This window comes from Equus asinus, chromosome X (genome assembly GCF_041296235.1).
Source record: "Equus asinus isolate D_3611 breed Donkey chromosome X, EquAss-T2T_v2, whole genome shotgun sequence".
Taxonomy (NCBI): Eukaryota; Metazoa; Chordata; class Mammalia; order Perissodactyla; family Equidae; genus Equus; species Equus asinus.
Genome location: NC_091820.1, coordinates 45,023,641 through 45,040,542, shown reverse-complemented (window position 1 = coordinate 45,040,542; position 16,902 = coordinate 45,023,641). Strand labels below are relative to the sequence as shown.

At 41.5% G+C, this 16,902-nt stretch overlaps 1 protein-coding gene across 2 annotated transcripts; it reads left to right on the top strand.

The window, feature by feature from the left end:
* The first annotated feature begins 1,287 nt into the window (after positions 1 to 1,287).
* Positions 1,288 to 16,653, top strand: DDX3X (DEAD-box helicase 3 X-linked). Of its 2 annotated transcripts, none has more exons than XM_044763332.2 (17): positions 1,288 to 1,569; positions 4,464 to 4,521; positions 6,040 to 6,087; positions 7,943 to 8,075; positions 9,041 to 9,199; positions 9,283 to 9,382; positions 9,812 to 9,947; positions 10,882 to 10,967; positions 11,166 to 11,264; positions 11,370 to 11,530; positions 11,955 to 12,099; positions 12,181 to 12,325; positions 12,522 to 12,703; positions 12,791 to 12,908; positions 13,192 to 13,345; positions 13,670 to 13,806; positions 14,009 to 16,653. In XM_044763332.2, the coding sequence occupies exons 1-17, from the start codon at positions 1,525 to 1,527 to the stop codon at positions 14,086 to 14,088; spliced, it is 1,986 nt and encodes a 661-aa protein (XP_044619267.1). In that variant the 5' UTR covers positions 1,288 to 1,524; the 3' UTR covers positions 14,089 to 16,653. The 2 variants fall into 2 exon arrangements, with proteins under 2 accessions (XP_044619267.1, XP_044619266.1); XM_044763331.2 differs by having other exon boundaries at positions 1,374 to 1,569; positions 13,667 to 13,806.
* The last annotated feature ends 249 nt before the right edge of the window (positions 16,654 to 16,902 follow it).

Sequence of the window (16,902 nt, the reverse complement as noted above, 5' to 3'; positions counted from 1 at the left end):
GTAAATTATGTGATGAGAACGAGCTATTTCAATTTTGGCAGAAGATCCTTTGGGGGACGGTGGAAAACCCTGCGTATTATTTAACGCTGTCAGGCTGAGGGTCAGAAGAGAGGGGGAAAAGTGTTTATTAGAACCAAGTGAGTGCGGCCGCTCGCTTAGAGCCACGGCTCCGCTAATCAACACATTGTCTTCTATTTAAGGGCCTGTGGCACTGAAGCTGGGAATAGAGGTGGCTTGCTTAAGAGGGGGCCACGAGAAGGGCTCCTCCGATGGCAGAAATTCATTTCCTCCTATTCCCCATCCACCGCAGTGGCCTGAGGGTCACCCCGACCCCAGGCCAGTAATGTCATAGCACTTCCTTCGGCAGCCCAAGATTGCGCCCAGCCACAAACACCCCCGACTCCCTAGAAGAGCCAGGGTCCCCTAGCTTTGGGGGAGGCAGCACCGCGTGGAGACCACTGGGCGCTCAGTGTGGGGAAACTAGGGACCTAATGCAGGCGTAGTTGCGGCAGAAGGCCGGGTCCCGGGAGGGTGCGCAACCGCCGGCTCAAGTTCTGCGCGTGATTGTCTCATTGTTTCCTCACCGCGGGGACGGGGGCGCGCGAGCAGGAGCGCGCTCACGTGGGGGGGGGTGGGACAAGAGGGGCTCTTGCGTTCCCAGGCGGCGGCCCCACTGCCTAGGCAACCGCGCTGTAAAGCGTCCCACAGCCAGCTCGCGTCCACTTCCCCCCTCTCCCCACCCCGGTCACCCGCCCGCCCTCCTTCCTCCTCCTCTTCCCCCTCTCCCCCATCCTCCCCCCACTTCCGAACACTCTGTTCAAGCCACAGTTTCCTGCTCCACAAAATGGCCACCGCGGTCGACACCTGCGGTCACGTGACTCGCGGTCCTCTCGGTTTGGGGCTCCTTTTGGCCTAACTCCGATTTCGAAGAGGCAGCCCGCGGAAGAGCGAGGGCTGATTAGTTCAAAGAAATCTCACGACATCTCCCCGGCGGCTGAGAAAAAAGAAGAGAGAGAGCGCGCGCTCGAAAGGAAGGAGCAGCGAAAACTAGGGGTATAGGGGAAGAAAGGGGAAGGAGGCCCAGATTAAATTTTAAGGCCTCCTGGCTGGGGGGAAAGCGGGGAACGACGAGTTCTCGCGAGATCTCGAGAACTCCAAGACAGGCTAGGGAACAGCAGAGAACAAGGGAAGTGAAGCGCAAGCAAACTAGGACAGCGTTTGGTGCTCTGAACTCCGAGGCGAGACCATGAGCCAGGGACGGGACTGCCTGGGAAATCCCGCGAGGTTAGGGCTAAACGAGCGCGCAGTAGCTAGGCAGAAGTCGCAGCGGCGGGAGGAGTGCGGGTGTGAGAGGGCGGGCGCACGTTTTACGTGCTGACGTAGCAGTCTTTCGAGTGGGTATATTAGACCCGTGGCCGCGCCGAGCGCTCCAGAGCCGCAGTTCTCCCGTGAGAGGGCCTTCGCGGTGAACCCAGCACACTCGCTCAGCAGCGGAAGACTCCGAGTTCTCGGTACTCTTCAGGGATGAGTCATGTGGCGGTGGAAAATGCGCTCGGGCTGGACCAGCAGGTGAGCGGCAAGGAGCTTCCTGAGGTGGCTCCTGCATGAATCCCTTCCCTGTCCTAACCTGGTTTATGGCGCAGCGCTAACGAGCACCCTTAGTTTCCATTTCCTGGGTACCTCGTGCTGGGGAGGGGCGACGCCCCGGGGCTATGGAGGGACGGGGAGGTGGCAGAAGTGCTGGTTGTGGCTGTCGCTCTGCCCGGGGCCCCGGCTTGGCCCGCGGTATTGTCCCCGGGCCGAGCACAATGGCGGCTTTTGTGTGTGCGTGCGCGGGCGGGCGGCGGGGGAGGGGGTGCGCGCGCTCTCGCGGAGACGCGCACGCGCGAGCCTGACTGATGGTGACCCACGGGTGGGGGGTGGGGGGAACGCGGCGCGGCGGTGCGCGAATGGGGACTCGGTCTCGAGGGCTTTGGCCCTCGATGCGCGCGCGGCCCGGGTGCCCGTCCGGGAGCCCCGGCGGCGTGGTCGTGTGCGCGCGCGTGCGAGCGGGTGGTGGAACACGACCCTGGAATGTGGGAGGGGGGCGGCGCAGGGGGTGGCCTTCGCTCGGGGTAATGGCGGCGGCCTCCTTTGTGTGGCGCTGGGTGGCTGCGCGGCGCAGCGGTCCGCTAGCGGGAGAGGCCGGACCAGGGGGCCCGGGCCGGCGAGGGCCTAGGAGGGAGGATGGATTGGGCATCGTGTTCCTCCCGGCCTTCCTTCCGCAGGCCTTTTCGCTCCGGCCCGGTTTCCGCAGCCCCGGCCCGGTGGCCAGCGAGGCCGCGTTTCCGGAGTGGAAAGTTTTGTGACGCAGGAGATTCGGGGAGGAGTGCGGGGGAGGGGAGGGAGTAATGGGCCGCTGCGTGCGCGGTGGCGTTGGGCTCCAGAGAAGAGAGTTGGACGCGGCGGGGAGACGTGGGGGGGGGGGGGAGGAGGTTAGGGACCCGGAGCGGGCCTTTTCTCCTTACTTGCCCTAATTGTGTGGCTATTTAGCCGATGGCCAAGCGTTGTTTGGGGAGGTACCACGGATTGTATGTGTGTCCTTGTGTTAGTGACGTTTGAGCTAGAAACCGGCCAGAGAAATACGTGGAATGTGGCTTGGGTGAAAATAAACAGTTTTGCTGTTGACTTGTTGCTGCCTGTAGCGTAGCATTTTGAAGAGGCTTCCGGATCTGTCGTCTTATCCGAAATTCCCTCTTCTAAGGGTTTGGGGGGAGAGGAGAGGAGGACGTGAGAACTGAGAGATGAGGGCCTCTGGGTGGCAGGAAGTCTGCGACCTTTTGCAACAGTGACACCACGCCTCAGATAAGCTCTTCAATGGATGTTTGGAACCTTTAAGTAAACTTCTCCGTACCAGGAACTCCAGAATAATCCTGAAATGAAGTCTAGTGACACAGATTAAGTGAGAGTAGATTTTAATGTGGTCGTGTAATGTATTTTTAGGCGTTTAACCATCTGTTTCTTTGGAAGCGTTTTTTCCCACTAATGAATCGGTTACATTAAATCCTCCAAATTGCTGACACGTCATATTTTGAATGGGTCACATAGAAAATCTGATATTAAGAGCACAGACTGTCCCCAGTTTTAACATTTTTCATATAGATGGTGCCGTTTTTAAGATTCTAGGCTGGAATGAACCTTGAAATGTGTAGTCGATGTAATTCGGAAAAAAATGTGGAGTCGTTAGAATTAAGCAGGAAGCAAATTCACACCACTGAGAAAATCGAGACAACGTAATCCTAATAGTTTACAGTAGCGTAAAACTAGTAACAAGTGCAGGAAGTTTTTGTTCGTATTGTGCTTTAAAGTATCGGTCTATTGGGATAACTAGTGCAGAGAGAAAGCATGGCAGCCTTTTTGCTAATAGAAATTCTGGAAACGGGGTGCTTAAAAGTCTTAACGTACTCATTTTCTTTCTTTTTTTTTTTTTAAGATTTTGTATCTTCCACTTTTCAGTGACTCCATTGATGACGCTTGCAATTTGACGGCATCGTCTTTTAACAGACAACTTATGTTAGGGTATAGCATATCACCTTTGCAGACAGGTAGCAACAGTACTGTGAGACTTTGGCTTTTGTGGCTTTTAAAATATTTGTTTGGGCTCGTGTGGTTTTTTCCCTCTTATTGCTTGTAGGTAGTTTCTTGTTAGTCGTTACAGAATTCGGCGAAGATACGCCTTTTTGTAGAATGTTGAGGCTTTGAGCTACCGGTGTAAGGGGATATGTAGAAATAGAGGTGAAAGGCAGTAAAATGCCCTACTCCTTAAGAGCATTGAATGCCATTCGTGTCCAAAGTCTCTTGAAATTACCTCGATCCTGAAAACGGGAGAGAAAATAAGTACCTACTTCACAGGTTGTGCTTGATAGTGCTTAGTAAATGGTAGATATATTGTTGTTAGTGCTACCCTAATTAAAAATACTTGTACAATATTTAGGGGTAAAAGAACTAAGAAATGGTCAATTAAAATTTTGTTTTGACATCTTTTCAGGTGTGCTTTGTAGGTTTAAAATGATTGCAAGTAGAAAGTTGGTGGTATTGGAAACATTTGTCAAATATGGTTGGAGCTAGAATGAATCATTTGACATTATAAGATAATTTAATTTCTTGAGCTTTTACTATGGAAAATGTTGCAGGGAAAATTCATTTTCAATGAGCCACTTAAATTTGGACTTGGTTTCCACTGGCTAGCACCAGCATCTTGGTCTACTGCCTTCTGCAGTATATACAGTAGGGCTATTTTGCATTTGCTTAGAACTTCATAGTCTTCAATGCACATTCTTAGTCACATTCTCATTAAGAGTTTCACATCAGCCCCGCGAGGCCAGGGCAGCCAGCTAGTGCTAGTGAAGGCTAGCGGCAGGCCTAGTTTTCTTTCAGCGTGATATCTCAGCACACAGGCTGCTAACCGTTTAATTCTCTTCTAGTTTGCTGGCCTAGACCTGAACTCTTCAGATAATCAGAGTGGAGGAAGTACAGCCAGCAGTAAGTAAAACATTTTATGGATTTGTTGCATATTAGAGCTTTAATATCAATATTTTGTTGGACTTAAAGTTTAAGAATTTCCCCTTTAATTTTTACTGTGTGAAGAATTATGTAGGCAGTGTTATGTAGTACTTAGTGACCACTCTAAAGTGTTGTGACTTTTTGGTAATAAAAGGGGCTAGTTTTCTTGAGTAAAAACAGTCACTAAAAAGAACCTTATGTCACACACAAACTATATTTTAGAAGAGTTTGATTATGTCCATTATGAATCCTGAGCCCCGTTTGGAGGTGCTGGGGATGTGTGTATCCCTGTTAGAGTGAATCTTTCAGAATTAAGCTCAGTAAAAGGAACATTCACTTTCATCAGCTTACAGCTGCCTTTTCCTGGGAAGAACATGGGAAACAAGGCTATACTGAATCTTGGGGGCTGGTTAGGATTTTAAGTGCTGAATCGTATCATTGTTTTGAAAAGAAGGTAGATAGAAAAGTTTTATTTCATTTTAACTTTTTTCAGAGGTTTTTTTTGAGACTCATTAGAGCTTAGTTTTAAGGTGTGGGGGATCTTGATGGTTTATTATTTGGCAATAGACCTGCCTCAGCTCGGGTCTCTTCCTACCTATTAACAGTTGAAAAGAAATGGGTATGGGCTGTAGGGTCTGAAAGCGTTGTTTCTTCAACCACTGTGTGTTACTTAGCAAAGCACGTGTCCTCATTGTTCGGGAAGAAGGGTCTCACTGGGCACAAAGTTACTTGGTTTCTGTGTTAAATTTCATCATATTTGCCATGCTAAGAATCTTTTAAGAATTGATCATCCTATAAGAATCTTTCGTATTTAATTCACCCCAGAAGTGAGAAAGAAAAGTTAAAAGCAAGTGGACTTCGCTTTAACTGGTGGATATACATTAGTTGCTTTTGCTTCTCCTCCATTGTCTAGGCTATATTCTTGCCTGCATACACAACAACAGTTGAGTCTCCTTAAAGTCAGCAAGCCCCTAGTTAAAACTCCAGTTCCTTAAAATCATTTCCTCTCTGCAGCTTTTCCATAGATGTTGTATGTTTTGGAACTTAAAGAAACAAAAAAGCCTCTTAGTGGCCAATTGCATGATTTATTACATAGTAGTCTTTTAGGTTTTTATAGTTATACTCATGTTGTAACTGTTTTGTTTATGACCGTTCGTTCTCTGGAATCGTAACAGGCCTTTAAAAAAATTGTGTTAAATTAACCACTAGTGGCAAGTTAAACGTATGTATTTGTGGATTATCAGCTGTTAGGTTCCAAGTTAAATTTTTGTTTGCCAAACTTGTCCTCCCCCCCTTTTCAGGTTCTCTTATAAAGCAGTGACCCATTTAAAAGAAAAGTGTTTTCCCCCCTTTCAGTTTCTAAGTAAGTAGTCAAACTGGAAGGCTAGAGATTAAAAAATCTTTTTTTCCAGGACCATTTTTTTTAATAGCACAAATTTTGGTAAGAAATTTTAACTTGAAGGTTTTTGGCATTTACTTTTATATTATTTCTTTTAGAAGGGCGTTATATTCCTCCTCACTTAAGGAACAGAGAAGCTACTAAAGGTAAGTCCTTTGAGCAATTTGTAGGCCTAATTCTTGTTGTGTTTAAAAGTTGGAGCCTAGGGAAAATGCACCTTGGGGAGTCTGTAAACATTTTGCTCTCCTCTGCTTCTGTCAGAACTGGTTTAAGTATTAGGATTTAATCCCTTTAGAAAAACTCATCTGATGTCACCCAGTTTAGAATTCTGCATTTCTTCTGTCAGACTGTGCTGGGACCAGGGACGTGCTTTTGTACAACTTCACTATCCTTGTACTTACTCTGTGTTTGTAGTCATTCACAGCATGATTTCAATTTGAAAAAGGTGAGTGGGCGCCCTACTATGTAAGCCAGACTGCATGGTGATAACAGCCCCGTTATTTCTGTCCTGCAGAGCTGCCAAAACAAAGATAGGGTTATTGCAGGGTAGTTAACAGGTTACAGCATTGAGCACACTCCCAGTAAGTTGGGAGTGATTCTCTGCTTTCATCTCCCTGCCTTAACTGCCTCATTTGAAAGGTTTTGTTTAAAATGTATCACTTTTTTCTTTTTTTTTTTTTTTTGGTCTTTTCCCTTTTAGTTTGTAATGTAGTGATAGAAAACTAGTAGATGTTTCAAATTATGAGACAACTGTTTGGGAGCTGAATATTCCATAAAATAGGTGATCTGGGATTTGGAGGAAAAGGGAAGGTCAGGAATACTATTTAAAGGTCAAGAAGAGGGAAGATGCTGGCATGAAGGCAGCAGAATTGGAAGTGTGGCGAAGGAGAGAGTCCGCAGGAGCACATGGTTTGCTGTCATTCCTCTCTGTTAAATTAGCTTCACTGTCACTGGCAGTACGTGGATATAAAATCTGCATTGTTTCTATCAGCTCACTTAGTTACTATATCATTCTTTTCAGTTACTGCAGTTTGTCTTTATCACCATGAGTGTTCTCATGATTCCTTAGAATGTACTAGCTGGAATTGACCCCCATGTATATTTAGTGCTTTTTCCTTTTGTTGCAGGGACAGGAATCACAGGGAGAGGCAGTATGGATCAGAGGTTTTAGAGCTGAAAGACGTCTTAGAAATCTTACTCAGCTCTTTATTGCCAGCTAAGGCTGTTGATCACCTGGCTGGCTAATATTTAGAGGCATAAGACAGAAGGGGAGTAACTTAAATTAACTCCAACATTTCTGTCTGTCTAATAAAGTGTCCTTCAAGCTAGTTAAACCCTCTACCTGATGGGCTAATTTACATCTTGGTCATCCTCTTTTGCTGAATGTTTATGGGTAGGAACCTATCCACACTAAGAGTGCATAGGGATGAGGATTTTCCTTTTTTTCTAGATATTCCTGATCTCATCTGACAGTACGTATTTCATGTGAACAGAGCACCACTGTTCTTACCCTTTTTGCTGTTGAAACTGAAAAATACTGTATTAAAGCAAGTAATTTGTCACTCTTAATGTTTTAAATGAATATCGCCTCTAAGAAATATTGAAATGATGATAACTGTTTCCTAGTGAACTCATTCACACCTAAAAAAGAATGGAAATAAAACTATGATGAGGGTCATATAACAACAACCATAATTATTGTGTTATGGGCAAAGTTATTGACCTTTTAGAAGTGGTATTCATTCAGAATATTGTTAGACTGTCAGATTGCTTGGTTTTAGTGGAGAGAATTAAAGGTATAAAAATACCTTGTGTACTGATATAAACTAGCTCTAAACATTCTCTAATAGTGCCATGATGGAAATACTTCCATTACCCCTCCAGTCCATAGAGAGAAGATAAAAGTGAGTGGAGGGCTTCAAATTCAGAAACGCAGGAGTGATGTTAAGATATTGTCAATTTCTAATACAATAAAATGGGTTTGTGCTTTTTTTATTGAAGGATTCTACGATAAAGACAGTTCAGGTTGGAGTTCTAGTAAGGATAAGGATGCATACAGCAGTTTTGGATCTCGTAGTGATTCAAGAGGGAAGTCTAGTTTCTTCAGTGATCGTGGAAGTGGATCAAGGGGAAGGTAAGTGATTTCTTATCCTCTTAGGTGTGTGTACAATATAGCAATTTATGAACGGTCTTTAATTTGTTAAGTCCTCATCCTTGTGCTCTGATCATTAAACTTGGTAATTTTTTTCCCTTAATGGACTGCCTATTTCAGTGTTAAGCATTATGTCTGTTTAATCATTTTCTTAGCTGTAAGAGGTCTTTACTAAATTGAACTTGTTATGGAAATTAGATGAGGATAAGAATGTCCCTTTTGGCTTAATGAAATCGATTATTTTTATATTTCTCTAGATTTATATATTCTATTTAAAAGAGTAGTTTATCTAGTGAATGGCCTAATTTGGTTGAGATTTTTCTGGGTATTCTATATGACAATTTTTAAACGCCTTATATTTTTGATTACACAAGTGTGGTGAACTGACCTCATGCGCCTAATAGCTGTGGTTAGTCCTGTGTGTCCTGATTTTTCGCAAACAGGCCTAAAACTCTAAAAACATCTTAATTCAGGTAAGGATTATTTTCTACCTTTTATCCAAAGTCTGTCACACAGGTGAATTGTCCTTTAAATGATACCCTAGTATAACTGGGACAATTGATATTTGGTGTGCTATTTTCTCCTTTTCCCTACCACTAAATATATTTGGATGAAAACTTTAAATACAGGGTGTAAGTTATCTGCTGATTTCAGATGTATTAGACTTGATTCTTTTGGCATGTATGAGGCCTGTGTAGGCTGTATAATTGTATAGAAATAAAGGATGCTGTTTTAGGAAATAAAGTTATATAAATGATATATACCATCTGGTTAATTAGAGGGCCTTATTTGTCAAGTAAGAGAAAGCCAGAACTGGACTGTTGACATCCTCGAAGTTAGCCATAATGAATAATTCAACTTCTCTCCAGGTACAGTTTTTAGAGTAGTGGTAGGAATCTGATAATGGTTAAATGATAGGATTCTGATTAATTGGGTGTGCTGTGCAGGTTTGATGATCGTGGACGGAGTGACTATGACGGCATTGGCAGCCGTGGTGACAGAAGTGGCTTTGGCAAATATGAACGTGGTGGAAATAGTCGCTGGTGTGACAAATCAGATGAAGATGATTGGTCAAAACCACTCCCACCAAGTGAACGCTTGGAACAGTAAGTTTTTCAAATGTTTGTTAATTGTGATGAAGCCTTATTAGCTAGTATAAGAAGTAAACGTAACAATCTTCTGATTTTAGGGAGCTCTTTTCTGGAGGCAACACTGGGATTAACTTTGAGAAGTATGATGACATTCCAGTTGAGGCAACAGGCAACAACTGTCCTCCCCACATTGAAAGTGTAAGCATTTTTGCTTGATCTTTTAAGACATAGGGAAAGTGAAGATGTTTACACAGCATGTGAATACAAGGTGGGATTCCTAAAGGTACATATAGACCATGCCTACTCTATTTTAACAATTGTTTAAAGTTACTTTAAAAACCCACCTCATTGATTTGTGGGAAAGGAGAGATTGAGTTCAGTGTCCTCATTATTAATAATTCAAAATAGAAAATGGGTTAAACATAGGAGGAACCTAAAACTTCTTTCATGCAGATTACGCCTAGGGGGTTGGTTTTTCTCAAAATACAACACAATTTTTACTTAAAGCAACTGTAAACTAAAGTACAAATTGGCTCTTAGTTGTTTTTTTCTGTTATTGTGTTAGTATTAAACAAAAATGGCTCCAGATAGCATTTCTAACTATTTAACACTTGAATTTCTTGACAGTTCAGTGATGTTGAGATGGGAGAAATTATTATGGGAAACATTGAGCTTACTCGTTATACTCGCCCAACTCCAGTGCAAAAGCATGCTATTCCTATTATCAAAGAGAAAAGAGACTTGATGGCTTGTGCCCAAACAGGTAAGCTCGCTTGATAAAAGTAAAAAATTGTCAAGAACACCTTAACTGGGCTTGTTCTCATAAAACTTGTGTAAGTGTCACGGGGAAGCTTGAGTCCTGTATGCGGCCTGACTGGTATACTTTGATAGAGGGAAGGAGTAGCTGGGTGCTGTCTCTTTGTCGTAGACCTTTGGATCCTGTGCTACTTCTGGTGTTTCCTTAGGGCATCTTGGAGTAGCCTATAGAAAGCCATTAAGCTGATACCGCTGCACCAGGGCTAGATGATTGTGATTGCAGGGTTGGGAATGTTGGTGCCATAATATCCTTGTATCTGGTGTAAGAAGGATGAGATTAGGGAATAGCCTGTGATCCAAAGGAATGTAGTCAAGGGAAAGGTGCCTCCTGCGTAAAGTAGCACCTCCCATCTTTCAGAAATGGGTGTAGTTATAGCCTCTGAATTGAGTACAAGCTTCACTATATCTGAGGTTGACCAGGGGGAACGAGGATGGCAGAATTACCTCCATTGTAAATACATAGCATGTGAATCATTTGGTACCTTTTCTTCCCTATGGAAGAGTGAGAGTGTCATCCTTTATACACTATCAGTATATACAGAACCTATAAGGAAGTGTTAGACGTTGAAACTGACAAAACTTTTGAGGCACAATTCCTGCTCTTTTTATAAAAACAAAATGCAAACAAATGAATACTGTGTTGTTACTGATCAGAGTTTGGTATACCTTTTTTTGTAAAGGAACAAAGTAAACATTTTTGGTGTTTGTGGGCCACGTGGTCTCTTGCAACTCCTCAGCTCTGCTATTGTAGTGTGAAGGCAGCCATAGACAGTATTATTGGATATGGCTATATTCCATTAGAGCTTTATTTACAAAGATAAATGGACTGGGCCTAAGTAGATTTTTCTGTGGTTGAGTAAATATGCTTTCTCTTAAAACAGGGTCTGGAAAAACGGCAGCATTTCTCTTGCCCATCTTGAGTCAGATTTATTCAGATGGTCCAGGCGAGGCTTTGAGGGCCATGAAGGTAAATATTTCTTTAAAAAGTGGGAAATTATTGTAGAGCTTTGTAGGTAGTTGAGAGAGCTGTCTGAATGACAGTAAGACTTCAGTCTATTTAATGAAAAAGTTTTCAAGTATAATCTGTAAATTACAGGAGGGAATTATGTTGTAATGAACCTTTGAAAAGCAATGTTAAGAGTTTAACTTATAAATTATTTCTTAGGAAAATGGAAGGTATGGGCGCCGCAAACAATACCCAATCTCCTTGGTATTAGCACCAACTAGAGAACTGGCAGTACAGATCTATGAGGAAGCCAGGAAAGTAAGTATGCATTTTAGTGATGATTGTCTTTTTGATTCTAATGAAATATTTTATGACCTTGTGAAAATCTTCGCCTTGAAGTTGATACAGCTTCTCTGCTTATAGTTTTCGTACCGATCTAGAGTTCGTCCTTGCGTGGTTTATGGTGGTGCTGATATCGGTCAGCAAATTCGAGACTTAGAACGTGGATGCCACCTGCTAGTAGCCACTCCAGGACGTCTAGTGGATATGATGGAGAGGGGAAAGATTGGATTAGACTTCTGCAAGTATGTTCATTTTTAAGTGTTTGAAATGCAACATCAAGTTTTTAAATTAGTAGCCATTAGTTTTATGGTACTTACTAGCATTGTTTAAATTTTAAGATTGAGAAGTGATTTATTTTAGTCTCCTAACTTTTACAAAAAGTTTTCTCATTGTAATGTTAATGTTGAAAAATCAGTGACATTTTAGTAGAGGCTGAGAATGCACAGACTGTGGGACAGAGTCAAGTAGTAAGAGCTGATTTGGCTGTGTGATCTTGGCTGATTTATCTAGTGGAAAAATCATGCACTGTCTCATTTATGAGGGTCAAATCCTGTGGTGTGAAGAATTTAACTACCTGAATGACTATGTAATTGTACTTACTAGATAACAGCTGTGCTAAAACTATCTTTTCTTCTCAAATTCTAAACTGAATTTTTTTCACGGCAGATACTTGGTGTTAGATGAAGCTGATCGGATGTTGGATATGGGGTTTGAACCTCAGATACGTAGAATAGTTGAACAAGATACTATGCCACCAAAGGGAGTTCGCCACACTATGATGTTTAGTGCTACTTTCCCTAAGGAAATACAGGTATTGTTTGATGCTGCAAATTTAATTCACTTAGGAATTTGTTGATGTCAGTAGATAATTAAACAATTTGTTTTCGTTTAGATGCTTGCTCGTGATTTCTTGGATGAATACATCTTTTTGGCCGTAGGAAGAGTTGGCTCTACCTCTGAGAATATCACACAGAAAGTAGTTTGGGTGGAAGAGTCAGACAAACGGTCATTTCTGCTTGACCTTCTAAATGCAACAGGTAAAATGACAAATAACTTGAGCATCACTCTGGTCTGGTGGCTTAGGTAATGAGAATTATTTGGATCACCTTTATTGCTTTCCCTCCCCGTTCAAAACACTGTTAAAACAAGTCTATTTAATTGCCTCTATTTGCATGTTTACTAAGTGCAAAGAGAACTAAGTCACTTTAAAACCTTGTAATTTTTCGAATTCAGGCAAGGATTCACTGACCTTAGTGTTTGTGGAGACCAAAAAGGGTGCAGATTCTCTGGAGGATTTCTTATACCATGAAGGATATGCTTGTACCAGTATCCATGGAGACCGATCTCAGAGAGACAGAGAGGAGGCCCTTCACCAATTCCGCTCAGGAAAAAGCCCAATTCTAGTGGCTACAGCAGTATGTATAATATAATCTTGTTTTTAAGTTCAGCATGTTCAACTCTTGGCTTTTACTGGGCCATGTATAACGAAAGTTATTTTCCAGGTAGCAGCAAGAGGACTGGACATTTCAAATGTGAAACATGTTATCAATTTTGACTTACCAAGTGATATTGAAGAATATGTACATCGCATTGGCCGTACAGGACGTGTAGGAAACCTTGGTAAGGGTTTGGTTACTTGCTGGTCTGGTGGTTTTTGTTTTTCAGTGTGATGCATGCAGCAAAGAACTTTTCAGGATCTTAAATATAAGAACTCCGATTTCCAAGGAATGCAGTTAAAATATAGCTTAGCAATAGAAGTGACAGAAAAGTAAGGTTTTGTTCACAGAACTTTGAGTTGGTTAATTAGCAAATTGTAATCTTTGTTTTTAGTATTCTACATAGGAAAGTAAGAATACTTGGCTGCTTTATAGAAGACCTTATGTACTTTTTGGAACTATTCTAGGTCTTGCCACCTCATTCTTTAATGAGAGGAACATAAATATTACCAAGGATTTGTTGGATCTTCTTGTTGAAGCTAAGCAAGAAGTGCCATCTTGGTTAGAAAACATGGCTTATGAACACCACTACAAGGGTAGCAGTCGTGGACGATCTAAGAGGTGTGGTACAGATGGTATATAATGAGGGTGATGGGTGCTATGTCCAAGGTTAACTTTTCAGGTATTAGTTTAACAAGCTGAGTTTTTTTAGGCTGCCTAGATCCTTTGGGTAAGGGGTGTTATTAGAAAGGGTGATGCTAAGTTAGTGTCAGCCTTTCACAGCTAAGGCCTTTAAAGTCACTGTTAGGGAAAATAGGACTGGATGGGGAATTGTTTGTATTGAAAAATGAGAAGTTGATCATTGGGAAGTATTAATAAGAATTGGGTTATTTAGCGAACTGTTTATCTTCATGTGAACCAACACGCATTTTATCCTCACAGCAGTAGATTCAGCGGAGGATTTGGTGCCAGAGACTATCGACAAAGTAGTGGTGCCAGCAGTTCCAGCTTCAGCAGCAGCCGCGCAAGCAGCAGCCGCAGTGGTGGAGGTGGCCATGGCAGCAGCAGAGGATTTGGTGGAGGTAATGTTAATTTTTAACCTCTTATCTTTGGCAAGGGTTTTCTGCTTTGAGTTGGTATTTTTTTCAAAGCATAAGTAAATGCATCGGGGAGGTTTGACCGTATAGCTTGGTTTTTGTAATTTTATGTCAGAGTACTTAAAGATTGTATTTAACCAAAGGGCGACTTAATTAATTTCTCTCTCTCTTTTTAATCTCTCGTTAGGTGGCTATGGAGGCTTTTACAACAGTGATGGATATGGAGGAAATTATAACTCCCAGGGGGTTGACTGGTGGGGTAACTGAACCTGCTTTGCAGTAGGTCACCCTGCCAAACAAGCTAATATGGAAACCACATGTAACTTAGCCAGACTATACCTTGTGTAGCTTCAAGAACTCGCAGTACATTACCAGCTGTGATTCTCCACTGAAATTTTTTTTTTAAGGGAGCTCAAGGTCACACGAAGAGATGAGAGGAACAATCAGCAGCCCTGTTCGGAAGGTGGTTTGAAGACTTCATTGCTGTAGTTTGGATTAACTCCCCTCCCGCCGGCCCCCATCCCAAACTGCATTTCTAATTTTGTGACTGAGGATCATTTGTTTGTTAATGTACTGTGCCTTTAACTTTAGACAACTTTTTATTTTGATGTCCTGTTGGCTCAGTAATGCTCAAGATATCAATTGTTTTGACAAAATAAATTTACTGAACTTGGGCTAAAATCAAACCTTGGCACACAGGTGTGATACAACTTAACAGGAATCATCGATTCATCCATAAATATTATAAGGAAAAAACTTATGCGGTAGCCTGCATTAGGGCTCTTTGATACTTGCAGATCGGGGGAAAACAAACAACAAACGTCTTGAAGCATATCAATGGAATTAGTTTCTAATGTGGCAAACTGTATTAAGTTAAAGTTCTGATTTGCTCACTCTATCCTGGATAGGTATTTAGAACCTGATAGTCTTTAAACAAGCCATTCCAGTCATGATGAGGTGATGTATGAATACATGCATACATTCAAAGCACTGTTTTCAAAGTTAATGCAAGTAAATACAGCAATTCCTCTTTCAATGTTTAGGCAGATCATAATTATGAGCTAGCCAAATGTGGGCATACTACAGGGAAAGTTTAAAGGTCTGATAACTTGAAATAGGTTTTTAGGAGAATTCATCTACTTAGACTTTTTAAATGCCTGCCATAAATGAAATTGAAATGGTAGAATGGCTGACCACAGCAATGACCAGCCCTCATCGGGGCCCTGGATGATTTTTGGTCTAATAACGCATGCTAGTGTTGATGTTTTTTGGTCAAGAGGGTATGAACAGGAAGAATTAATGCAGCAGGCTTTCTTTTAAATGCCGATTCACATTACTCTGTTCAAGCTGCGTTGAGATGTTAAACTGGCTTACTATAGACTTTGTAAAATGGCTCCAGAAGAGTAACAAACTGAAATCTTTGAGATCACACAGGTTGGAAATATGTACATAACTGCACAAGGTGTCAATTCTGCTATACAGTGCAGTTTTAGTCAGTTTTAGTTGCATAGGTTTCCATTGTATTTATAGTCTGTTTATGCTAAATCTGGCCAAAGATGAGCATTGTCCACCACTAAAATGCCTCTGCCACTTTGAATTCTGTGCTAATTTTGTGGCCAGAATGCGGTGATCAAAACGCTCAATCTTTTTACAGTGGCATAGGAAGATGGCAAAAATTTCCTAAAGTGCAATAGATTTTCAAGTGTATTGTGCCTTGTTCTAAAACTTTTATTAAGTAGGTGCACTTGACAGTATTGAGGTCATTTGTTATGGTGCTATTTCAATTAGTCTAGGTTTAGGCCCTTGTACATTTTGCCCATAACTTTTTACAAAGTACTTCTTTTATTGCACATTCAGAGAATTTTATATATATGTCTTGTGTGCGTGTCCTTAAACTTCCAATCTTATTTTGTCTCTTGGAGATTGTTGAACGCAGCTTGTCTAGGAAGGGGATGGGACTAGATTCTAAAATTTATTTGGGACCATGGGAATGATAGTTGGGAAGAAAACTATTTGCACACGACAGATTTCTAGATACTTTTTGCTGCTAGTTTTATGTAATATTTATTGAACATTTTGACAAATATTTATTTTTGTAAGCCTAAAAGTGATTCTTTGAAAGTTTAAAGAAACTTGACCAAAAGACAGTACAAAAACACTGGCACTTGAATGTTGAATGTCACCGTATGCGTGAAATTATATATTTCGGGGTAGTGTGAGCTTTTAATGTTAAGTCATATTAAACTCTTAAGTCAAATTAAGCAGACCCGGCATTGGCAGTGTAGCCATAACTTTCTGATGTTAGTAAAAACAAAATTGGCGACTTTAAATTAAATCATGCCAAGGTTTTGATACACTTGTCTTAAGATATTAATGAAACACTTCAAAACACTGATACGAAGTGTCCAGATTCTCAGATGTTTGTTGCGTGAGTTTTGTTTAGTTGTGTGTATTTTTTTTTTCAGTGAATGTCTGGCACATTGCAATCCTCAAACATGTGGTTATCTTTGTTGTATTGGCATAATCAGTGACTTGTACATTCAGCGATAGCATTTGAGCAAGTTTTATCAGCAAGCAATATTTTCAGTTAATAATTAAGGTTTCAAAAATCACATAAGAATGGATTTAAACTTGCTGAATGTAAAGATTGAACCTCAAGTCACTGTAGCTTTAGTAATTGCTTATTGTATTAGTTTAGATGCTAGCACTGCATGTGCTGTGCATATTCTGATTTTATTAAAATAAAAAGTTGAACTGCACAGTCTCCTTTGTTGTTGTCAATTGTGGTTTATTATTAGAGGTGAAAATAAAGTTGTGCTCTTGCCTGAAAAATTGTAATGTGTATTTTTTTTTTTTTTTGGTTGGTGTCAGGTGCTAATTTTGAGATGCCTCTTGAAGACAAAATTGTTCTGGTTCCATAAGTATTTGTAATAAAGGATGAAGATGTTAGTTTGGAATACACTGACGAAAGGATTTTTGTAATAGATGGGAATCTAAAAGGTGTCCTTATTGATGTACAGCATGTATAACAAATTGGTTGTACTTTAAGCCCTTTAATAGGTGGGAATCTGTTTTGAACAG